Source organism: Mustela lutreola, chromosome 13 (genome assembly GCF_030435805.1).
Source record: "Mustela lutreola isolate mMusLut2 chromosome 13, mMusLut2.pri, whole genome shotgun sequence".
Classification (NCBI taxonomy): domain Eukaryota; kingdom Metazoa; phylum Chordata; class Mammalia; order Carnivora; family Mustelidae; genus Mustela; species Mustela lutreola.
The window spans coordinates 11,578,415-11,603,184 of NC_081302.1; the positions used below are offsets into that span (position 1 = coordinate 11,578,415).

A 24,770-nucleotide genomic window follows, 5' to 3' on the forward strand; every position below is an offset into this window, starting at 1 on the left:
AGGAGGGCTAAGGTTTGAGACCACACAGGAATCTCCCGGAAAGCATCAGAATCCATGGGTGAGTCCTGAGGAAATGTTGTGCTCTGTCCCCCACCTTAGCAAAGTGAGAGAAGTTCCCCGGGGTTCTCATGCCTGTAGGCTGTGGTCACAGTCCACTAGGGGGTCTGGGGTGCTCCCAAAGGAGGGGGTGCACTAAGCCTCCCGGTCTAAAGTTCTAGAAGAAGTCTGCAAGCCCTTAAGAGGGATGCAAGATATCTTTGGAGGATTTCAACTTTTATTGAATATTTCCTAATACAAAGCTGTGCCTAGAGCATCTATGTAAGATTCTAGAAACAGCAGTGAAACAGATACTCTGGGTGCCCCCAGTCCTCTCTGCTTCCTTCCTCTGCCTCAAATCAAAACAATTATATCCTCAAACTGGTTTTTATTATTCTTGAGTAGTTTTGAGCTCTGAATGTAGACAGTCCATCAATATTTAAAATGGCCCCACATTCCGACAGTCAGAGGCTGGCAGGTATTGGGCTCTATTTGCTGCTCTGTTCCCATCCAGGCTGTCTCTTCCCAGACGGGACGAGGGCCCCTCACCTCCTGGGGGGGCAACACTTAGCTGCCATACGCATTGGTGTGCCAAGACTTGGCCTGTCCTGGAAAGCCCTCTGGGACCCTTGCAGCTTGATGTATGTGGAAGACCGGGGTTAGCTCCTAGGGACAGAAATAAGGGCTTTCCAAAATCTGCCAGGTACTGCAGGACGGAGCATTTCTTGATACAATGAGGTCCTCCTGGCGAACATCATTACATAATCTGACAGTAAGATCTCTGAACAGACAGCTGATAACATAGCAAAAGAACAAAACTGACCCGGGTCCCCCACAAATAAATGTAAAACAGAAAAGTCAGCCAGCTGGGCTTGGGGGACTGGCTTCTCCCACCTGCGGGCATAGCACCGAAGGGGCAGGGGGACCAGAAGGGGAACAAGGAGCGGGGACCCCATTCTCCCCCCACAACACAGGCCCTCACCGTCGCCTGACATCTGTAGTCTTCGCACTTCACCGAGGGGCCACACTCAGAATAAGGCTCTAGGAGCCAACACCCCAGGAACCCACAGCCTCTGTTTAAAGGTCCCAAAGGCATTAAATCCTGCCTGCAGCTCGGGTCCCACCTGGCCGCCTTCAAAAGGGGGCCTGTCTGCGGTGCCAGGTTAACCCCAGGGGGAGACACTGCATGGTCCCCACAGGTGCCCTTGGAAGGTTGCAAGGACAGCATCCTGAACGTGTGCAGTGTGGGGAGAGCACCTGTGGTTGCGCAGACACATGTTGAAGTGGGGAGAGCTAGGTGGCCATGGATTTTGGCACATTCTGTGGTTTGGAAAGACAGCTCTGGCCCCACAGAGGAATCCTGGCTTCGTGCAATGAAAGAGTGCGTCCTGAGCTGCCCTCGGACGCTTGCCCTCTCTGTGCCGACAGCAGGGTGGCAGGACCAGCAGAGGAACCCAGGGGGACCTGCCGACCAGGCATTGCTGAGGGGAGCAGGGCAGGAGTCTGGCCATCAGGACCGTCCCCAGGGGAGTCTGGAGCATGAGCAGATCCATCTTTCCTTCTGTCCTCCTCTGGCCCCTGCAGATTGCCAGGGGGCTCAAATCCCCAGCGGGATGCGAGTCCGGGGTTGGAGCAGCCCGAGGGAGAGATGCTAACTTTGGGGGGCTTCCCTGGGAACAGGCTGAGGGCTGGGGCACAGGCCCTCAGCAGCACAGGAAGGCTGCTTTTAGCTCCCAGCCCATCTGCCCCTGCTCCCCGGCACCGGGCTCTTTCTGACCCCACCTCCTCATCTAATGTGGGCTCAGGCCAGATGAATGTCCCCTTCCAGCTCGACCATTCTAGGAGCCTGGGAACGGCCCAAAGTCAGGATGCCACACTCAGGGAAAGGGTCCGCTTTGCTTGCAGGAGCCTCGTCGGCGGCGCTGCTGAGGCCGGGGCGAGTCGGACGGAGTGGGGTGTGTACACACCCAGGCAGGCCCCGATGTGGAGTTCTGTGGGTTCTGAGCACCATGAGCCGCTGTGGGTTGCTGGGTCCCCCTGCGATCCATTTGGCGCTTCTCTTTTTGCAGCAGCAAAGCAGAGACCCCGAGACATCTGGGTCTGGCCACTGGGGGACACCCCCCTGCCCGGCCTTGGAGCAATGCCAGGGTCCCCCAGGCACTCTTGTCCTCATGGGAGGACCAGGTGGGTGTCTGGGGACTGGCGGCACAGGGTGGCATCCTCCACAGATCCCAGGGCAGCTGAGAACAGAGACAGAGGGCACGGGTCAGGGCCGGCCTGAAGGCAGCAGGAGGGCCAGAGCTCGGGGGCTAGTTTCTGGGACTTGCCCAAGTCACCGTCTGCATCTCTCAAGGTTCTGGAATTCCCACGGCATCCAGGGCTCACGGACACAAGAAACACAAGTGACTGATACAGCGTTTTTGTGTTTCCCAAGCCTCTATCCACTCTCCTCAAGCTCCCAGCCCCACCTCAGGCCCCTCATCCTCATTTCCTTCTTTATTAAGAAGCCAGAAACTACCAGAACCTTCTTCAACTTTGCTCCAAGTTTATGACTCCTCTAGCTTCCTTCATTGTCTCATTTCTCTGGTTCTGAAGGACAGAACGTTCTTCCTGGTTCCCAAGGCCAAGCCCTCCTCACGGTTCTGATCACAACCCTTCTGGGCCTAGAGCTCAGGCAGGGTCTCTCGTCACCGGGTTGGCTACCTTGACCTACAAGCTGACCCAGGAACAGCTCCCCGTCCCCTTCCTTCCCCGTATTTCCTGGACCAGTGCACACAGCTGATCTCTGCTCTCGTCCTGTCCAGTGTTCCTGCTCTTGTCCTCTGGGCCGGCCACGGCGGGGCTGACACTACCTCTCCCCTTGTCCTTGTCCAGCAGTGACACCATCCTGATCCCCCCTACACAGTCTCTGGTCCTCTCCACCCCCCCCCCCCCCGCTAGAAATGCAGGAAATTCACCCTCTTCTTTCCTCTCTCGCTATTTGGTTACCTGCGTTCCTCCGTGATCCCCAGAGCAGGACTCCCAACCTAGGTCTCTAACCCCTGCCTCTTTCCAGATCCATTTCGCCCTCTGGTGACCAATTCCCTGGCACCCCGTCTCCCCTAGACCCGAACCAGGTACACCCCTCCCCCAACCTCTGCCCGAAATGCCCCCTCTGTCCTGTAGAGGCCATTAGCCATTGTGGCTCCTCTCAGATACAACCATATCCAGCAGGTGAGCAAACTCGCGTGACTCTGGCCAGTCTTCTCACGTGCAAGACTACGGTTTCAGAGCTTAAATGTAAGTCTGAGCCAGAAAGCCAATTTTGACTTTACAAACATGCTACAGGGCTTGGGCGATTCTGAAAACGAGCCTTTGATTCCCATGAATGAAAGACCACGTCAGCTTACTGGAGGAAAAAAAAAGTCAAGTTCATGGTGTAGACCCTTCTGTTTCTACTGAAGAACCACTGCCGCAGGAACCTGAGCTCTGAAAAAATTCTAGGTGGTGCAATTTCCCTGATTTTTTTTTTTTTTTTCCCCTGATCTCAAACTCAGTCTCGATTTAGGGTCAGGACTTTAGAAGTAGACTTTCCTTATTAAAAAAAAAAATACTAGACTTATTAAAATATTTTTAACATATTGTTAAAAAAAAAAAAGTAGACTTTCCTTGATTTGGGAAGAGGGGATAGGGGACGGGGGCGGGGGGGTTCCGCCAGAGACCACTTTTTCCTTCTTCCTCCTCTCTTTGCAGTCTGGAATCTGCTTGTTTGGAAACTAGGCCCGATCTATTACTGTTCACACCAAATCAAGTCTGCATCATCTTTTCTAGACTTTAGGAAACCAATGCAAATGGCTCGCTGATGCCCCCCTCTGGCATGCGTGACTCTACACTGACGCATGAAACTGGCTTTTCTTTAGGGGTCCTGTCAGCGTGAGGGATTGCTGGGGGTCTTAACAAGGGGGCTTGTTTTCGGGTATTCAAGCTCCTGCCATCGCCGGCCGTGGCTGGGTTATAATCCACAGGGAGGGCAGCGGGCCTGGGACAGAACGGCAGAGCGGTCCAGACAACGTGCCCGAGGCTGAAGAGTCAGGAGTGTGTGCGGGGTTGGGGGGCGGTCGGGATTGGGATGATCTGGAGGGCGGGGGCGGAGCAAGGGGGCAAAAGGCCTGGCAGTTGCGTGGGAAGGATGGGCGGCTGGAGGCTGCTGGCACCGAGGCCAGGAGTCGGGAAAAACCGGACACGCACAGTGCTCTCCTGGGAGGGCCAGAGGGTGGGTGCGGATTGGCTCAGATGTTCCTGCTTGAACGTGCCTCAGTGCACCCAGCCTGTCTCCTATGAGCCACTGGCCTGTGAACGCAGCTGGGGATGCTCGGCCCGCGACCGCCAGCCCGACAGCCTGATGTGGGGAGACTCAGATCAATATCGGGGCCTGTGCGTGGGACCAGCTGGGCTCCCGGAAAGTCGTCTCAGCTCTCATTCTGAGCAGCCTGAGGGCCCCAGCAAGCCTAAGGATGGGGCCTCACGGGGCCAGGAACAAAGGGACTTTTCTCACTTCCAAAAAAAAAGCACCCGAATCTTCTGAAGAAAGAGCAGCATTGGCAAAAAAAAAAAAAAAAAAGAAACAAAAACACCCAAAAAACTAGTGGTAAATTATGCAGCTTAGAACAAAATTTTATTTAGGTAAGTCTAATAAAAAATACCACAAAGTAAAACACATTAAAAACTTTATTATAAGTATTACACTTGTCCAAATTTGCATCAATTTGATACATTTCTGCTCCTTTCACAGAACACGAGAGTCATAATTGCCTTTGATCTCAACGGTCCTCCTGCTGTAGTCCCCTGCGTGCTCGCCGTGGCCCCCCCTGCCTTACTCCTTCCTGCGGCTCCCGCTGCCAGCCCGACAGCCAGAGCGTGGGGCCCTGCCCTGCTCCAGGGAACCCCCCTGCGCTCTCTGTCCTGTTATCACCCCCAGCCTGAGAGGCTAACTGTACATATTCTGAGGGTGAGGAACCCCAGTTAAGTTTCATAGAGTATTCTAGAACCTTACATTGGGACCTGATCATCATTACTTTCTGTAATAGCAGTGAGGGGGAGGAGTTAGAAAGATTCCCTGGACTGAAATGGGCTGGAACGGTGTGGGATAGGGTTTGCTTCTCTTGCTTCTCCCTCCTCACTCAGGCCTGACCCAGACCCAGTGCAGCAGATCCGTACTGCTCACCCCCCAGGGAAAGGGGGACACCAAATGGCCAACTGGGGTTGGAAAGCAAATTTGAGGGAAAAAAAATAGTGATGAGAAAAGTCTGTAAGGAGTATTTTGCCATCTTTTTCCTGAATAACATTCTCCTTTCCCCTTTATGATCAGCTCTAATGTAGGCCGACACAGTACAGTGAAAATAATAATATGGTAATAGCAAGGACTTCCCATTGGGGTGCTATTCAGTTGCTTACAGAAATCTGCAGTTCTAATGCAGCTTAAACACATCAGGAATAGGTGACGGTTGGCCAAACTCAGGAAAATGCCCCATAAAAAAATAAAGATAGAAAATACATGCTGACTTAATGGCAAACTTATTTTCGAGACTTTTTAAAAACGGTAATGGCCTTGCAATTACGGGAGGAGCGACAGGGACCACCGCAGGCCCACGAGAGCACTGGAGGTCAGCCAGGGAGGGCGCGGGGGGGCCCGGGCTGCCTTGGTGGTGGGGCTGAGCCCGCTGGGGGTGGGCAGCCGCTCGGCCAGTGTCTGTGCAGCTGTCCAGGACCCTCAGTGCTGCAGCAGGAAGTTGGTGGCCACATTCAGGTCATTGTTCGAAGCTCTCAGGGCTTCTAGAGCATCGCCCCGGGAAAATCCCATCTCCATGAGCCGGGCAACCTGGAAACAGAAACACAACCGGAAACCCAATGAGGCCGGTGACTCGACTACTAACCCACCAGCCCCCGAAATGTTCCTTACGAGGGTTTTGTTTTCAAAACAAAACAAGAACCCTAATTTTCATTGTAGGGTGAAATCTGATTTTTTTAAAAAAATGTTAAACGGGCACGACATTTCAAAGTGCTAACCATATAGCTAACAAGTACAGTTATCTCATTTAATCCTATCTTAAAGACAAGGAAGGAGCACCCCAGGGTCCGGCGACCTGCCAGGATGAACAGTGGGTAGATGAGTCCCCAGGATGCTGCCGGGAAAGCCGGTCTGTTCCTGCAGCCCAGTGCTCACACGGCTTTGCACTCTCCTTCGGTATCAAATCCGATTCCTGTGAACTCCTCCAGTCCTGTTTCCTTGCATAAGAGCACAGTCGCTTAACAGAAGATTATCCCTGATGCTGGGAGACACCTGTGACAAAAGCGCGGGCAGGTTCCTGGAACCACCGGGCCAGAGAGGGTCCCCTGGGTGCCCACACCTCGTTTGTTAACCTTCCACGTGAGTTGCGGCATTTGCTAAGTTTCTGGCTGGGGGGCAGGGCGGGGGGCTCCCTGGGCAGCAGCAGAGAACCACACACAAAGGGGGTGAGGCCTGGGGCAGAAGCCGGGGGAAGGAGGTGGCTAGCGTCATCGAGCGCAGGGAGGATGAGGCTTGCGTTTTCTGGACCACAAATCCCGCATCTGTGACTAGAGGCTTCCTGTGCTCGCGCATACGGTTTTCAGTGAAGCGGGCAGTGCCACTCGAGTTTGCTGGTAACCTACTTTCCCATTTAGAAATGTGCCATAAAGATATTTATGACCCCAGACGAGCCAAAGGAAGCTCTTCTTTGTACTTTTGTTGAGATATACATTTGCAATAATATGTAATGAAAAGTGACACAAACTGTTGAGATTTTCACCACATGTGGGTGAAAGAGGCCTTTGTGGACTGAGAACTTGGTCACTGTTTCTAGCCTCTCCCGTGGAAAACAACGCGCTTGGTACGAAGCGGAAAGAAAGTACCTGATACTCCGGGAGTCGGGTGTGCGTGAGCAGGGCAGGGGAGAGCAGGGCGTTGAGGGGCCAAAGTGAGGGGGAGGGGGAGGGAGAGGGCAGGGGAGGAGGCTGGGGTCACTTCTCCGCACTGCCTGAATGGCCCGAGCCCAAGTCCTTCACGGAGCCTTGGGAAAGAGGTTCATCCTGGGGAGACGGAGCGCACAGGCAGGGGCACTTCTCGAAGATGCTGTCTTTCAAACCCAGGCTGTCATCTCTCATTTGTGCGTCGTGAACGCTTCGTGGGTTAAGGTCAGCATTAAAAAATGCACGTAGTGAGGGTCTTTCTTCCATAGAACTCATTTCAGTTCTCCATCGGCACACACATGTGTGCCGTGTGCCGTGTTTCCCACTGTGGGCTGTGGTCAGAGACACTGGACGGCTGTTCTCTACGGGAACAGCCGGGGCCTGGGAAAAGGACCGTCCTCGAGCGCGCAGCCCTCACACGCGGGAGACCCACGGTCCCACAGGCGATGACCAGCTCCACGTCCCAGGCTGATGGACAGTGCGGACAGACTGGGAGGAATCTTCTGCTTTCATTTCCTGCCCAAGGAAAGAACCACCTTCCCCAGAATGTCACACACACTACCCGCTAACCGGCTGGGATGCAAAGTTCTTCCTCGATCCAAGAAGACTCTGCCTCTCACTAGTTGCCCTCCGTGGGACGCCAAAGGTCCTAATCTTGCCCTTTGAAATAACAGACGACAACCCTATTCTTCCCTTTTCTGCGTGAAGCACTTCGAGCGTCTGAAGGCAGCCCCCCCAGTCTCCCCTACTTCTCGAGGCCAGCACCCCAACTCCTGGTCTGGCCCAGGCCCTGTGGAGCCCGGCCCTGCCTTCACTGCTGGTGCTTCCTCCTCTGGCCTGGCTCGCTCCTCTTCACCTGCAGGCTCCGGAGGTGCCCGGCCCTTTCCCATTCTCCCAGACTGGAAGGAGCCCCCGAGAATTCTGTGGCTCCACTGACCTCTGTCCTGTGTTCACCACGGTTGTGACTTTTCCCTGTAACTGCAGGGAGGGCCGCTCGCTGCCACTGTGCTGTAAGCCTTCTAGAACAAGGGAATAAAGGCCGCGGCTGCTTTAGTCATTCCTGCATCTCTGGACCTGACACGTCCAAGTGCAGTGCTCCCGTCGAGGCCCACCGCCGGCCTGGCATTGCGGCCCTCAGTGCAGCGGGGAGCGCGTCTGCAGCGGGCCCGTGTGCGCGTGCGCGTGTGCCCGTGCTCCCACGCGTGCGCCCGTGCTCCCGCGCGTGCAGCCACATCACACGGGTGTAGCCAGTTACGCCGACGCCTGCTAAAAACACTCAGGTATTTTCACCCGAAAGGCTCTCAAGCCAGGCTTCACTCCTACCCCGGAAGCTGTACTTGCTCTCCTGGAGTCAGGACCACACGCATCTCCGTTAAATGGCCTCTGGTCATTTTCTAGATAACCAAAATGGATTTCAGTTTAAATTGTTGTCTCCTAGGTTACTCAGCTCCCTCAACACTGTGTCATTCCCGAGTCTGATTAGTGAACTTCTACAAGGTCCCTCAAGTTATTATTGATGAAAATGCCAAGCAGGCAAAGTTGGAGACGGGCCCAGAACGCATTAGAGACCTCCCTTTGTCCTCGAGTCATTAGCTGACAATTTTTTTAGAGATTTTTAACCATTTAAAAACCCACTTCATATTGTCTCTGTCCATTCCACATGTCACCACTGTATCCCTCAGTGGCAAGATGTAGTCAGATGTCTTGATGACATCCTGTGTTAGCAGGAGCAGGGGCCGGGCCTACAGACCACAACACTCTTAACACTCAAGGCATCTGCCTGATCATCTGTTTCAGGCTCCACAGACATGAAGCATCAGTTTTGCCATTTGATCGCCAGAATCCGCACTTGCCTCTTTCCCTGGGGACTTCAGACTGAGCGTGACTCGCCTTGCTTGCTCCAGCCCCGGCCGGCACGCTCAGGGACACGCGCTCCGGGACTTGGGCTGGACGCACGTCCAATCCAGGCAATCCTTCCCACGTTGTTCCCTGGACTGAAATAAGCTTTAACCATGTTTATTCCCGTGACTTCCAGTTAAGAACCACCCTCTTTAGTGGCGTTAACGCTGCCCGGAGAGCAGGTGGGCAGGTCCTCTGCTTTCTCTCTGTTACCCACGAGCTCACGCCTGCCCAGCCCCGTGGCCGTTCTCGCCCATGTCCGCGCGCCGCTCCCGACGTACCAGCACTCCAGCACCTTCCGCACGCCACGCAGCGCTGAAGAGGCGGCTTCTTTGCACCTGCCAGTGGGAATCGTCTGACGGATCCCGAGTCACCATCTGGAGCTGACGGCGTGTGAGCCGGACCCACGCTGGGAGCAGGGGGAGCTGCTGGCCGCAACTTCCCGCTGGTCCTGGAGTCTTCCGTGCATCGACTCGGAATGTGGTTTGGAGTCTGGAAGGCGCTGATGATGGGTGGCCACCTGGGCCACCAAGACGGAGCAGCAGCGACCACCCTGCAGGCTGGTCCAGTGCTGGCCACCCCAGAGGGCACCGCTCAGGTCTGCGATGGCCCAGCTGTGTCCTCGGGTATGCGAGCAACGTCGGTGTGAAGGAAAAGCTTTCTCTGCCTGTGAGGTTTCCTGGGGAGCCCGTCTGTGTTCTCAGAAATGAACGATCCCACACATACCGGCGCTGGTTTCGACAACTGGCCGTTCACTGAAGAGCCTGCCGGCTCTGACGGCGGGCAACAGGGCCCCTTTCACCAAGGCTGGCTGAGAGCTTCCTGTGTCTTCTCAGGGTGAGAAGACAAGTGTGACTGGAGGATCTCCCCCGCTGAATGACCTTGAACTCTAACCAGGTGAAGAAACTTACGAAGTAGAAATAATGTTAACAGTTCTTCTTTTTGAAAACTGAACCATTCATTACACTAAAAAAGTGTATCTGTAAGCTTCTCCTAGTGTCCCGAACAGTAAACACCCAAGGGAAGATCAAACCGCATCCTGGGCTTAGGAACGTGGGTAATAACCAGGCAAAAAGGACGCGAAGCAGCGACACAGGGAACGAAGGCGGCAGGCTCGCGCTGTTGCCCAAGCTGGGGATGGGACACTCGTGGGAAGGGCCGAGCCTGCTACCTGGTGCCCGACAGGTGCCCAGGAAGTGCTGCCTGCTGTGACGAGTCTCTTCCCACCCAAGAGGGGCTGGGTCGGGGCGCGGCTGCTCCCCGCTGACCCTCTGGGCCTCAGTTCAGAGGTTCCCACCACCTGACAAAACCACCCTCGGGTTTTGTTTTCAGCGCTCATTGCAACTGCTTTCACTGTACTCGTTTTATATCCTCTGCTGGCCAAAGAACTGATGTGTCTGTCACAACAATCAAACACATGCTTGTTTGCTGGGAGCCCCGGCTGGCAGCGAGCAGCTGGGGGAGAGTGTTGGGGCCGCAGTCAGCCCCCCTGGTCACTGCCATCAAGGGAGAAGGCTGTGCTATTGCCCCGAGGCCAGGGACCCGGTTAAACGCTGGCTTGGGGCGAAGTTCACCCTCACACACATCTCCTGTCATAGACAAATACAGCCACGTTTTAAACACAGGCCAAGAATGATTTCTGTTACATATTTCTAGTGGTTAAACATCCCACAGAAGAACTGGCCTATGAAACTAAGCTAAGTAAAAAAAGATAGAAAAAAATCTTTTTAAAAAGGTAAGCATAAAATTCTAACAAAAGCCCTTATTATTTGTGACGCTAAGAAAAACTTACATTTGTATAAATTCTAGCAAATGCTAAATTCTGATGATTATAAAATCACAGTATTTACAGACACTCAGTCTACCTCCTTCCCTATCCCCAGCATATGTATTAGCCACAAAACACATTAAATCTCACTGAAAACCCAATTTGTTTCCTCTACGGGCTGCTTCCTGTCTTTTTAGTTCAGCTATTAGAACATCCAAGGGAAGAGAAAATGTCAGTGTAACATTTGTAGGTCTTGACTCGATAAAAATCCGAAAATACACCCTGATCAGTTTAAATCAAGTTGCACCTGCACGGAAGTGTCACTAATTCAGCAATGATCCCCAGACTCTCTCAGCGGCTGCGAGGCTCTGTGCAAGGTGCCCGCAGTGGGCTGGGCTGGGTGACTCGGGTGTTGCCCATCTTTCCTGGCGAGCTCTGGGGGGGCCGGGACCACGCCTGCTGTGTGTCCCCTCCCCCACAACACAGAACCACAGAGCCTGGCACACGGAAGTGCCCAGTAGTGGTAACAGAAGGGGTCAGTTTAGTGATATGAGTTCTTTAATGAACCGGCCAACAATGAACAGGGCCCGAAACGCTAAAGTAGATAAAGCACTGGGGCCATGGCAGGGAGAGCATGGGGCCACACAGGCCAGCACACACCCTGAGTCTTGCTCAGCCTGGGCCCGGCTGGGTTCGCGGCAGTCAGTCTGCTCGGGAAACTTAGAAAATGCCCCATAGAATTTTCTGGAAAGCATTTCTTTCAACATTCCTTCTCCCATTTTGGAGCACAGTAAGTACCGTCCTTCTGCTTGTGCATGGCTGGGAAGCTTCTGCTTAAAACTTCTCACCACAGAACATCAGAACACAGTTTTCCTGGGTTTCTAGCCCAAACAACTAAATAATCCTTTTCTCTAATTTCTTTTAAAAAAAGAAACAGGTGTAGCTGGGTTAACATCCCGAGAATGTGTTATGCTTTCCTGTCTTCCACAGCGCTCATTTGTAAAACCTAACGGTACCTGCACGGAACGCCACCAGTGTGGTTTTCTGTAGCTGAAGGCCTGGCTTTCTAGAGGCAAGGTTCAGAGGTGGTTTGACACAGGGGGCAGCAAGGAGAGGCTGGCACTGGAATTCTAGCCCCACCGCGTGGAAGGTGCCCTCAGTGCCCTTGGACTCTGTCAGTGGCTTCTGGTCAAGTTCTGAGGCCCTCAGTGAGCCAGTGGGTTGCAGGTTGTGGGAACTTGCCCACGGGTAGGCAGAGCAGGAGGGCACTCGCCAGGCAAAGAGGCCAAATGTGTTTTTCCTGCAATATGTTTTTTAAAAAGAGACCCTGCTAAACCAGAAAAGAAACCTATAGAGATGGAGATAAACCCATATTGGTTTTCCTTTCCTTTAAAAAAAAAACAAAAAAGTCCTAGGGGCGCCTGAGTGGCTCAGTGGTTTAAAGCCTCTGCCTTCAGCTCAGGTCATGATCCCAGGGTCCTGGGATCAAGTCCTGCATCAGGCTCTCTGCTCAGTGGGGAGCCTGCTTTCCCCTATCTCTCTGCCTGCCTCTCTGCCTACTTGTGATCTCTGTCTGTCAAATAAATAAGTGAAATCTTAAAAAAAAAAAAACAAAAAAAGATGACTCTTACTCAAGGTTTAATAAATGAAACCCTACCTTGGCCTTCTACTTGCAATTCAGACTAATAAAATAGGACATTCATTCCAATGAAATGCATGGCAATTCTTCCCAGTGAACTGCTCCTCTGCTGTTTTGTTCAAGTAGGACTGTGGTTTTCTTTAACTTCCCTTTAACTAAGGGTGTCAAAAACAAATGGTTTTGGGGGTTTTTAGTTCCCAAATCCTGACACTTGCAGGAAGTGATGCCCACCCGGAGAAGCCCGACCCAATCCCACGCTGGCTGGCTCGTCCGTGCGGGCCACTGCCCAGGGCCCCATGCACACCCCGAGGGAGCAAGTCCTGGGAGACTCGGCTCACCCTTGCCTCCCCTGTGCTGTAAGGATCATGTGACCTCTGGGGTATGGTTAGATCCCCTGGGAATCAGTGCACCCCTCTCCCACGGTCACCTGACCACGCCCCTCCTCCTCGGAAGGGCCGAATCCCTCTGATCACAGCCACTGGCTGACTGAACGGTCACTGGTTATCGTACGCTCCCGCAGGCTACAGACCCGCTCAGAGGTCCCTTATTTTTGCTTAAGCTAATTTCTGCTTAGCTCCGACTTTGGTACCAAGGAGGCCCTCGTGACAGACTGGATGAGCTCCACTGTTTGTACCTTTTAGGATAACCAGCAGAATGAGGTACCCCCAAACCCTGGTTAACTATTCGAGTGCCATGCAATATTTCATCCCAATACCTTTAGCTTTGGTATTCCCTTAGAAAACCTATTTCTCATCTAGGCATTCAGATGGAAAAGTCTGACGTCCTACCACTCTCTAACGCACCTGTGAGGGGAAAACAAGTGTTTTTTGACCACATCTTCCCATTCGGCCCCGCTCTAACCACTGCTGCGAACCCTCTGTGTGTCGGGCGCTGTGCCACGGGGGAAACGGGGAGAAATGGTGCTCGCCCTCACGGGGCTCACCTCCCCCAGGGAACACAGACAAGACTTGAGTCACGCTGGGCCAATTCCCAACTCACTGTAATTGTAAGTGCACGGAGCAGAAGTGCAAAGGGTACCCCAAATAAATGTCAGCGAGGGGGTGGTCTGCGTAAGTCTGAGTACTTGGAGTTGAGGTGGGTTTTCCCGGGGACTCCGGCGAAGACTCCTGAGATGGGGAGAGAGGAGAGAACCTCACTAAGACTAAGATGCTCTCAGACTCAATGTGCTTTGCTATTTCCAGCTGAGACTGAAGGGTTTCGGTGCTGAAAGCCATTCTCTCTCTGCTTGGGTCAATGAACATTTCAGAGGACAGGAACAGGATTCCCAGGACAGGCCTCGGGTGTTACAAACGTACTAGCGGTTACAGACCTCATCGAGGCAGGAGTCTCACGAGCACTTGAAAGCACAGTTCCTGGGCAGCAGGGGAAGAAGTCACACACGTCACTACAGTTCTAACAGGCTCCTCCCTCCACTGCAGTCTACCCTCCAGGGAAACCCAGTGACGTAACGCCCCGTGTAAGATCCTCCCACGGTTCCTGATGTCCGAAAGGCAGAAGTGGGAGTTCCCACGGCACAGCGGACGCTGGGGAGCCTGCCTGGCTGCTCAGGTTATCCTCCACTCCAATCTCACACCCCTGTGCTTCCCCAAATGTAAGGCACTTTCCACCCCAGGCTGACACATGCCGCTGGCAGTCCTTGCTTTAGTTTCCCTGGCCCCAGGACACTTGGGCAGAGCAGACTAGCCCTGTCTCCAGGCCGGGCTCCCCACCCTGGGCTCTGCAGCACAGGAGGGCAGCTCTGATGGGAGCAGACAAATGGTGATTCTTGGCTGATGAGGAGGAAAAGAGGCGTGACTGGAAAGGGGGACATGGAGATCCTCAGCAGTTTCTCTTTCCTCTGTTGAGTCCTAGCTCTGGTTTAGTCCCGTTTAACTTCCTGGTCCAATTTTACCCATGTATCCTGCTAAGAAAACACTGAAGGACCGTTTTCTAAGATGGGGAGGGTTTGAGAAAGACAAACTTAGTGAGTCTTTTCCTCCTTTGATTTAAAAAAAATAGGATGCTAATAGGACAAAAAGTTCCTTGTTATGTGAGGTGTAAAATGAGAATCTCTGGCTAAAAAGAAAAAAACAGGGGTGCCTGGGTGGCTCGGTGGATTGAGCCGCTGTCTTTGGCTCGGGTCATGATCTCGGGGTCCTGGGATCAAGTCCCACCTGGGGCTCTCTGCTTGGTGGGGAGCCTGCTTCCCCCTGACTCTGCCTACTTGTGATCTCTCTCTGTCAGATAAATAAGTAAAATCTTAAAAAAAAAAAAAGAAAGAAAGAAAGAAAGAAAGAGAACTGGAATAATGTCTACACTCATTTTTAACATAGTAGACATTTGAGCGCATTGTACTATTAAAAAGAGCTGTGAAAGGGTGGTGCTTGGTTTCGACACATTCTTTTTTTTTTTTTTTTTTTAAAGATTTTATTAATTTATTTGACAGAGAGAAAGATCACAAGTAGGCGGAGAGTCAGGCAGAGAGAGAGGAGGAAGCAGGCTCCCGCCGAGCAAAGAGCCCGATGCGGGGCTCGATCCCAGGACACTGAGATCATGACCTGAGCCGAAGGCAGCGGCCCAATCCACTGAGCCACCCAGGCGCCCCGGTTTCGACACATTCTTAAGAGGGGCTGGGATGGCATCTTCAAAGGACGATGAACTGGCAAATGTGTGGGTCCACTTGTTGAAAAACAGTAAAAGTAGGTTGGGAAGAACTAAGAAGCCAGAAACTTAACAACAGCAAAAGCAGAAAAAGTGGCAAAATGTTTCTATGGCTGTATGTCTGACTGTTACTAGCTCTGATAAGAGATGCACATTCTTTCTTACCATAGTCCTTGCTTTCCTATCTTAAAGGACTCATTAAAGTTCCGGAATATATATATTTTTTTACATCAGAAAAACCTCAATCATTTTTATTGTTCTTGGTTTAAAAAATTATTGTTTTTTATTTTTTAAAGATTTTATTTATTTATTTGACAGAGAAATCACAAGTAGGCAGAGAGGCAGGCAGAGAGAGAGAGAAAGAGAGAGAGAGGAGGCAGCAGGCTCCCTGCTGAGCAGAGAAACCAATGTAGAACTCGATCCCAGGACCCCGAGATCATGACCTGAGCCGAAGGCAGAGGCCTAACCCACTGAACCACCCAGGCGTCCCCAAAATTATTCTTAATGCAATAAACAGCATGACTCTGATATTTAAATAAAGAAGATACAGCACATTTAACTGAAGGAGTATAAAGAAGTCTTGTTCATTCAAGCTATTTGATTACATTACTAACAAATATTATTTTAGATAGTGTCTAGCCTCAACAAACTAACCAAGAGATTATATATATTAAATACACATTTCTAAATGTTACTGTAAACATCCTGAAGGCAAGAACATTTTTTTTTTCTCTTTTACAGTTTGGCTAACACCTATCACAAGAACTGCCAGGAGTCTACCTAACAAACAACTCCCCGAGAAGACACTTTGTTCTAACGAAATGACAGACTGTAATGGCCATGTTCAGGATAATCGAGAAACACAAGAAACAAGGTTTAGAAAATTACTGAATAAGGAAGCATATGTTAACAACAGCCTCTGATGTATTTACATCTCTTCACACCAGAGCAAGGAAGTAAATGCTGTTGAAACAGATCCTGACAACGTGTTAACCTGTTGTCCTTCTGGAAGGATCAAGGAGAATGATTCATCAGAACACCCTGAAGACTTCAATCACACACATTCTCCTGATTGCCGCGTTTTGACATTTTTGTTTCAAAGTACAACACGAAGAACGGTCTCACCTTTAAATACCTCATACCCTCAACGGCTGCTCTGTGAGTAATGTGACTTGTGGTTCTGGCAAGTAAACAGTAAGAGAACAGAATTCTACTTTTTACCTGAACTGAAGAGTAGCAGCTTATTTTTTAATCTGTTACCATCAATATCTTACAAAAGGCTGAATTATTGGGTTGTTTTCCTATCCATGGGAATACCATTTTTCTAGAAATTCTCTAATGGGGGCGGAAGAGAATGGACTCCTTCCTCCACCTCTCAGGCCCGAGGAGCTACTAAAATGATCAGCCTGAGTGAGAAGCTGTGAGGTTTTGGAAAAGCTGGATCGATTCATCAGGCACAGTCAGTTCGTTTCTTTCCAAGGCATTTATGGGGGCCTAATCCAGGGAGGCAGTGGAAGCCCCACCCAGAGCAGGTGCCCTGGGTCCAAGGGACCTTGGCATAGTCTGGGGACAGAGGAGGTGACAGCCTGGACGTTGTGACCAGCTACAAAATGCTACCCTTTATTTGTCTGATAAGAAAGCAACATGTGGGGGTGCCTGGGTGGCTCAGTGGGTTAAAGCCTCTGCCTTCGGCTCAGGTCATGATTCCAGGGTCCTGGGATTGAGCCCCACATCGGGCTCTCTGCTCAGCAGGGAGCCTGCTTCCTCCTCTCTCTCTCTGCCTACGTCTCTGCTACTTGTGATCTCTGTCAAATAAATAAATAGAATCTTAAAAAAAAAAAAAGCAACATGTGCAGAAGGAAATTTAGAAGTGTTGTTCCTGCAATACCCTGAACTACTTTCACAGATGTTTTTAACTTTCTAGTTTGAAATAATTCAAACTTACAGAGAAATTTCAAGAACAATAGAAAGAGCCCAATTACTCTTCATCCAGATCACCATTACTCAGCCGCAGCCGCGTTCCGTCTCTACACGCTCTCCTACTCCTCCCGCAACAGGTGGGAGGAAGCCGCGCACACCATGCCCCTTTACCTCTTGGTACCCATAAGTGTACTTTCCAGTAAGAATATTCTCTTTCCCAACCTCAGTCTGCAGAGATGCCACGTCCTTGACACTTAACGTCGATATACGTGTATGAGCTAATGCACAGTGCGGCTGCACGGACGGACTCTCACATGTCCATTCACCAAGAACGTTTCCCGGTACAGAGCTCAGTTCGGAATCATGCCTGACGTGTCGTTAATGGGCCCCTTAGGCTCTAATCTGGAACAGCTATGACCTTAGTACTGTTGAAGAACATGGGTCAGGTATTTTACATAATAGCCTTCAAATCAGGTTTATCTGCTCTTTCTTTATGATCGAAGTTTTGGGATTTTCTCTTGTAACACATAACTGATGTGTCCCTTCAGGGCATGCCCATAATGTGTCTTGGGTCCATTACTGGTCTCTTGATTCTGATAAATTCGCTAAGCTGGTGTCTGATTTCTCCACTGTACAGTTAACTGTTTTCCTCTGGTAAGTAATAAGCAACTTGTGGGGAGATACTCTGAGATTATATAAACAGCCTGCTCTTCTTCGTGTACTGATGATTCGTACTGATTTTTTGCTCTGATAGTTGCACAACTATGATTTTCTACTACTGTCCATCATCCCTTATTACATCCCTTTTCCTGTGTGTGTGTGTGTGCGTGTGTGTGTATGCATATATTTCCTCATATCAGGATGAACTCATAGATTTCCCCCATCCAGTAGATTATATTAAGTACCATCCTTATTTTTAAAGGATTTACTTATTTTTTAGAGAAAGAGAAAAGGCAGCGTGTGGGGGGGAAGTGGAGAGGCAGAGGGAGAGGGAGAGACAGTCTCTCTTCTTTTTTAAAGATTGTATTTATTTATTTGATAGAGAGAGACAGCAAGAGAGGGAACAGAAGCAGGGGGAGTGGGAGAGGGAGAAAAAGGCTTCCTGCTAAGCAGGGAGCCCAATGCAGGGTTTAATCCCAGGACCCTCGGATCATGACCTGAGACAGAGGCAGACACTTAATGACTAAGCCACCCAGGCACCGCAGGGAGAGACAGTCTTAAACAGACTCTGTGCTTAGCAGAAAGCCTGATGTGGGGCTCGATCTCACAACCCCAGGATCATGACCTGAGCCCAAACCAAAAGTTGCTTAACCGACTGTACCAACTAGGCTCCCCTGTCCTTACGTATTTTGATACCCAAATCTTATGTGCCCAATTTGGCCAGTGGGACCCCCTCAAGCTGGCCCTGGTGTCCTGGGGGCCTGTTCCCTTGGTTCTGGAGCACGTCCTTAATTCCTTGCACGGTGGTCCAGGTCCTCTGTTTCCTTCACAACCCTGGGCCTGCAACCCACCATTTCATTTCTCTAGAGGCTCACTTCTGTCCATGGGCCAACATATTTAGAAACTAGATCTGGGCACTAGGTGTGGTCAGTGCTAATGGGATGGCATTGCTTCTGATCGCTTTAGGTAGACAGACTAAGACACATGTATGCCCACACACACACACTTAGTAAATCACGAGTTTATGCTGGTACCTCTAATTCCAACCCAACCTCATGGTTCTTCCTTGCTCTCTGCTGTTCTGAATTTGTATTTTCCTTCTACAGTAAGATCAACCTATTTCCTCACTTGCTCAAATCTACAATAAATACAACATAATTTCAGAATTGCTGTACTCACACTACTGTGAACATAACCCTAGAAAGAGCTTTAGATGTCTCTGCAATTCTTTTTTTACTTTAGACTGAGGGTATATTATGTTCAAAAGTCACTAAAATTTATTTTTCCCTCTCTCCTATGATTATGTTATTTATTTAAAATACAGTTGGGTTATTTATTTGTTTCTTTTTAGTTTATGGTTGTCCCTATTGTTGATTTGCTTTTTGAATATGTAAAACATTAACCTGATTCCTAAGTCAAAATCATACAAAATCCATACCCAGAGAAGCACCACTCCTTCTCTGTCCTGTCTTGTTCTCTCCTAGCCCTTAGAGAGAACAAACGTTGGTAGTTTCCGGTATGTATAAAGTATTATAGATTTCAAAATAAGTGATTACAATTTTTTTTTTTCCAAATCACACCTTCCTCAAACTTGTAATTCCCAGAGTAGCCAATAAAGGCCCAAGTGTCTATCATTGTTACCCTTAGCAGCTTAACTGTCATCTTTATATGCTCATATTTATATGTATTTATATGCTTGATTTCTTTCAAGTCTCGTTCAGCAAAATGGCTTCAAGTGGGAAACAGAGGTTTCGGGGAAGGACCGGTGTTACTGATTACCTGTTCCTCAGAAACCTCGAGAGGAGGAGATGCTTGCTGCTCAGACCGCCGACCGTCCTGATAGTTTATATTCCGCCGCTGACGTAAAGGAGGGAAGAGACGATTCCAGTTGATTATTCCTCCCTAAAAACAGACCAGTACACGGTGATGAGACACAGAAGGAGAAACGGCTGAATGCCTGGCAGGGCTTTCTCTTGCAATGAAGTCATACCCATAGACTGGGACAATATCATACTGCTCTGCTGACCACAAGCGATCCAAAGGCTGAAGCGTCACGCGGCCCTCCGGCCGACAGGGGGACACTGGCAGCCTGTGGGAGGAGCCCGCAGAGAAAGAAGGTAATGGCACTGCCAGAGGTATTTGTGCAACTTGGCTCTGGAAGACAACAGAGGACACACACAGATGTTCTAACCTCAGCCCCATGGACCCCGTCCCACCTCCTCTGGCCCCTGGGAGCTCGGGGCTCTGCCTGACGGGACAGGGAAGATGACACAGAGAGAAGGCGGAGTCCCTGCCGGCCGCCAGGAACCAGGCGCGTCCACAGCGGCTCTTTGAAAAGCTCCTCCTCTTCTCCTCCTCCTCCCATTCTTCCTTCTTCTTTTAGTTAAGTAAGTTCTGAGCATGCTTACAAAGCCACACACAGGGACAAAAGGTTTGGGAGCAGGGAGGGATCGGAACCAGCCTCCTGAGTAGCTCTAGGGGTGACTTAGATCGATGGCAAAGTCATTTCTTGTTTATTCTATGTCATCAATGAAGAAAAAAGCCACTGTGTGAAGAAAAGTGCACAATGCACAAAGCTTTTAAAAAATTCATGTTTCTAGCTATCTGCCAATATTTTAGTTTATCATTTTAAATCTCTATTTCTAGATTTAGGAAAATTACAGACTAAGACAACATGAAATTTTTCCTATTAGGAATATCTAAAAATAGTAAACAAAGTAAGAAAAACATTTCACTTGCATAGCTGAGCACAAAAGGAAGAAAGGGAGAACCCAAGGCGCCAGAAACAAGCTCTGGAAAACCAGAACAGTGAGCAAGGGTTGGGGTAAAGGGTGAGCACACCCTGCTAACATACGGCCATCTGTTCGGGTTCATGAAAGAGGTCTGACTCTCAGCTCACTACCTACATAAAGACACAAGCCTCAAATGGCAACACGCTCAGTGAGAGAGAAGATGAGAAAAAAATCCAAAAGGCACGCTGAGGGAGCTTGGCCTGCCCGAGAATTCAGAAATGAGAAATCTGAGGTTGGAGTTACATAAATACGTGTTGCCAGTTTACGAAGTTACAGTTATGAATTACCAGTTATGAAGTTACCAGTTCATTACCAGTTATGAATTGATGAAGTTACATAAATATGTGTTTTCAGAGCCCATCAAAAGTTACGTAAGAACTGGTTCTGGGATAGGGCTGCGCACCCCCGAGGAGCCAAGCAGGAGCAGATGTAAGACTACACTTGAGGCCCACTCTCTCACCCTGGGATTACATGGGATTTACAGATAAAACTCTGTCTGGGAGTCACTTAGAATCCAAAATTCAAAACCCACGAGGAAAAACCCCATCACAACTGAGATTCCGTATGTGCAATAAATAGGAGGATTAGATCCCCAAGAACCCACTTACTTATTTGAGAGAGAGAGCACTCGCACAAGTGCGAGCATGAATGGGGGAGAACAGAGGGAGAAGCGGGCTCTCTGCCACGCGCAGAGCCTGACATGGGGCTCCATCCCAGGGCCCTGCGACCGGGACCTCAGCCGAGGCAGATGTTTAATTGACTGAGTCACCCAGGCATCCCCTGAACCTAAATTTATAACAATCTGAAAACAACTATAATTTCAGAAGTTTTAAAATGACTAAGATATAGAAGAAAGACATTGAAAAAAAGGTAAGATATTACTAAAAAAAGATTTGAAAAAAATTAGGGAAATTAAAAAGAGAGACATTATACAAAGTTGTTTTACACACTGGTACAAAAAAATTCAAATACGCTAGTGATAATAATACACATACATGGACAACTTCTCTATTTTGAAATGTCTCCTACCCACCCCCAACAAGTCTAAAACATCAGTAAAAACACAGACAACTTGATGGAAAAAGACGAAAAAAGAAGTATCAGAGAAGTACTAACAGAAGAAAGCTGACGTCATGTCACTATATTCCTGTCAAGTAAATTAGGCCTCAAGGGCAAAACAGGCATTCCTGGAGATAAAGTCACCGTGATGTGTCACTATTATTATTACTTTTTAAAAATATTTCATGTATAGGGGTGCCTGGGTGGTTCAGTGGGTTAAAGCCTCTGCCTTCAGCTCGGGTCATGATCTCCTCAGGGTCTTGGGATGGAGCCCCGCATCGGGCTCTCTGCTCGGCGGGAAGCCTGCTTCTCCTCTCTCTCTGCCTGCCTCTCTGCCTGCTTGTCATCTCTGTCTGTCAAATGAATAAATAAAATCTTTAAAAAATATATTTTATTTATTGATTTGAGAGAGAGAGAGAGAGAGGCAAAGAGAGCACGTGAGCAGGGTGGGGAGGAGCAGAGGGAGAGGGACAGCAGACTCCATGCTGACCACGCAGAGCCCGGCTTGGGGCTCAATCCCACAGCCCCGAGACCACAGCTGAGCCAAAACCAAGAGCCAGATGCCTAACCAACTGAGCCGCTTGAGCACCCCATGTAAGTATTATGTTTATAAACACAGTGGTGCCAAACTACACAACACAAAAATTAAAAAAACTAATAAAGGAGAGAAACCACCCAGACATGTATTTAGTTTTTAGCATCTACTGATAGATCAAGGAGACAAAAATTAATAATACAGAACATAAAAAGTTATATAAGTGGGTGTATACGGGTGGTACTCAGTATTTAGAGAACACTTTATTATATATAAAATATTTATAAAAGTGACTGCATACTAAGTGCTATATGAAATGTCCACTAACAGCAAAATATAAATACTTCACAGACTGTATTTTCTGACCGCAATGCAATTAAATTTGAAATCAATATCAAAATTAAAAGTAATGTAAAACAAACAAAAAATTCACATACTGGAAATCAAAAATGGAAAATATCATAATGAATGTTAGAATATAGCTAAAAGTAGATAAAATTGAGGGGCTCCTGGGTGGCACAGTTGGTTAAGCATCCAACCATCCTCCTCAGGTCATAGTTTTGGGGCTGTGAGAGGGAGCCCACATCAGGCTCCCCACTTAGCATGGACTCTGCCTGAGATTCTCTGTCTCCCTTTTTCCCTCTGCCCCACTCTCCACTCGTGTTTTCATGTACGCGCACGTGCTCTCTCTCCCTCTCTAATAAATAAATAAAATCTTTTTAAAAAAGTGAATAAAATTGAGACTACTACTTATCAAAGGTGGTGAGATATAACTAAACAGTTGATATAATTTTAAAATATTGAGCTTAAAAAAAGACTGAAAAAGAGTTAAATATATTCAATTAAGTTAAAGAAAGTAATAATAATCTAAAGAAATTAGAAAGAATGAGAGCAGATGCTAATTGAGAAAGCCGGGAGCAGATGTTAGTAAAGTGGAAAATAAAGACACAATAGAAGGAATCAATAAAATCCAATGTTGTTTTTCCTTAAAAAGATTTTTAGTTTAGAGAAAGAGAGAGAGAGAGCACGAGTGATGGGGAGGAGCAGAGGGAGAGGGAGAGACTGTGCTGAGCACAGAGGCCAACGTGGGGCTCGATCCCACGACCCCGAGATTGTGACCTTAGTGGACATCAAGAGTCAGACCCTCAACCAACTGAGCCATCCAGGTGCCCCCAAAGTTGGTTGTTTGAGAAGTCAAGTAAAATGGAAAGCCTGGCAACTGTGATGAGAAGACAAAGAAAGGAACATAAATAGTATTAGGAATAATACAAGACGTATCATGGCGGACAGTAAAAAAACAATACTTTATTCATACCAATAGCTTTGATGAAACAGATTATTTTCTGGGAAAATATATTTACTACAACTGATTCAAGAAGAAACAAAAATTGGTAATCATTTTTGAAAACTGTTCAGGAGCGTCTACTAAAGCTGCACATGTGTGTCTACCTCTGCCACTCTGCTCCCAGACAACAGAATGCAAACGCACGTCCACCGAAAGGCATGATTAGAATGTTCTCAGTGGCCATTTGTAATAGGCAAAAACCGGACTACCCAAAGGTGCACGAAGTGAGATGGATAAATTATGGTGGAATCACATAATAAAATATTAAAAAATAAAATTAAAAATTTTAATTTTAAAAAATTTAATTTAAAAATTAAAAATAAAATTAAAAAATAAAAAAAGCAGTTAAAATGAACAAACTACAATTGTATGTAGCAATATAAATGAACCTCTCAAATATAATGTTAAAACACAAGAAAGTAGATTCATATAATTACTTTTATAAATGTTTACTTCTATGTATACTTCCAAAAAAAGCTACTTCCAAAAAAAAAGCTTCTAAAAAAAGAAATAGAAAACTGGACTAATTTTACCCATTAATGTAACTGAAATAATAGTGAAGAAAATCTACCCACCAAAAGTCTATAGGAGAAGTCTACATAACTTTTAAGGACATACTATCTTACAGACATTGTTCTCAAGAAGAGAAAAAAGAAGAATAGCTCCCACCTCACTTTCTGATGCTATATAACACTGCTTCCCAAACCACACAAGGCCATTACCAGAAAGAAAAATTATGAGACAATTTGTTTTTCCTTTACGGACAGATAAAATAATCCTAAATAAAATATTAAACTCAACCCAACAATGTTTAAAAAATAATCATCTAATCTGAAATAATGTACTACATTAGGATTTATCTCCGAAATCTCAGAAAATATAGTACTGTAATTCACACATTAATGGACTGAATGCCTGTTCCACCTCTAACATTCAATACACGTCACAGAAGGAGGCTCACACTAACCAACTATGAAAGAAAATGCAGAAGGATGAGAAGAAAAACAAAACTGCCATTATTTACACGTAACTCTCTTCTTAGAAAAAGAGAATAAGAGAGTAAAAGACACAGAAGTATCAGTTAACAATCTTCCACTTGTGATCACTTAGAAAATTCAAGTGTAAAAAATAACTATTTACCAATAGAAATAAAAACTACTAAGTACTTGGGAATTAAATCTAACAAAAGATCTGCGATTACTCTATGGAGAAAAGAGTAAATGATGTGGGGAGAAAAGAGTAAATGATGTGGGGAGCAAAGGTAAAAGATATTTTAATTAAACTTCCTCACTACTTATGGACCACGGACAGGTGCCTGGGACAGGCCCAACGACCTTCCTGCAGGAACTCAAATGCCTCAATGTCAGTACTTTGCTAGAAGCAAAAGGCAACCTTAGCTTGACCTTAGCCCCATCTACAGGATCCTGTTAGTCTTCTTAGGCAAATAAAAGTCCCTTTGGAAATTTCCTTTATCTCTACCTGACCCCCAA

General features: G+C 48.2%; 1 protein-coding gene across 2 annotated transcripts in view; it reads right to left on the minus strand.

Annotated features, from left to right (window-relative positions):
• Positions 1-4,725: 4,725 nt before the first annotated feature.
• Positions 4,726-24,770, minus strand: part of UBAC2 (UBA domain containing 2) — a 174,475-nt gene continuing 154,430 nt past the window's right edge. For both annotated transcript variants that reach the window (XM_059144178.1, XM_059144177.1), the window contains 2 exons: positions 19,329-19,451; positions 4,726-5,893 (listed from right to left, as the gene is read on the minus strand). In XM_059144178.1, the coding sequence (XP_059000161.1) occupies positions 5,786-5,893; positions 19,329-19,451 (231 nt within the window). In that variant the 3' untranslated portion in view covers positions 4,726-5,785. The remainder of the gene's footprint in view (positions 5,894-19,328; positions 19,452-24,770) is intronic.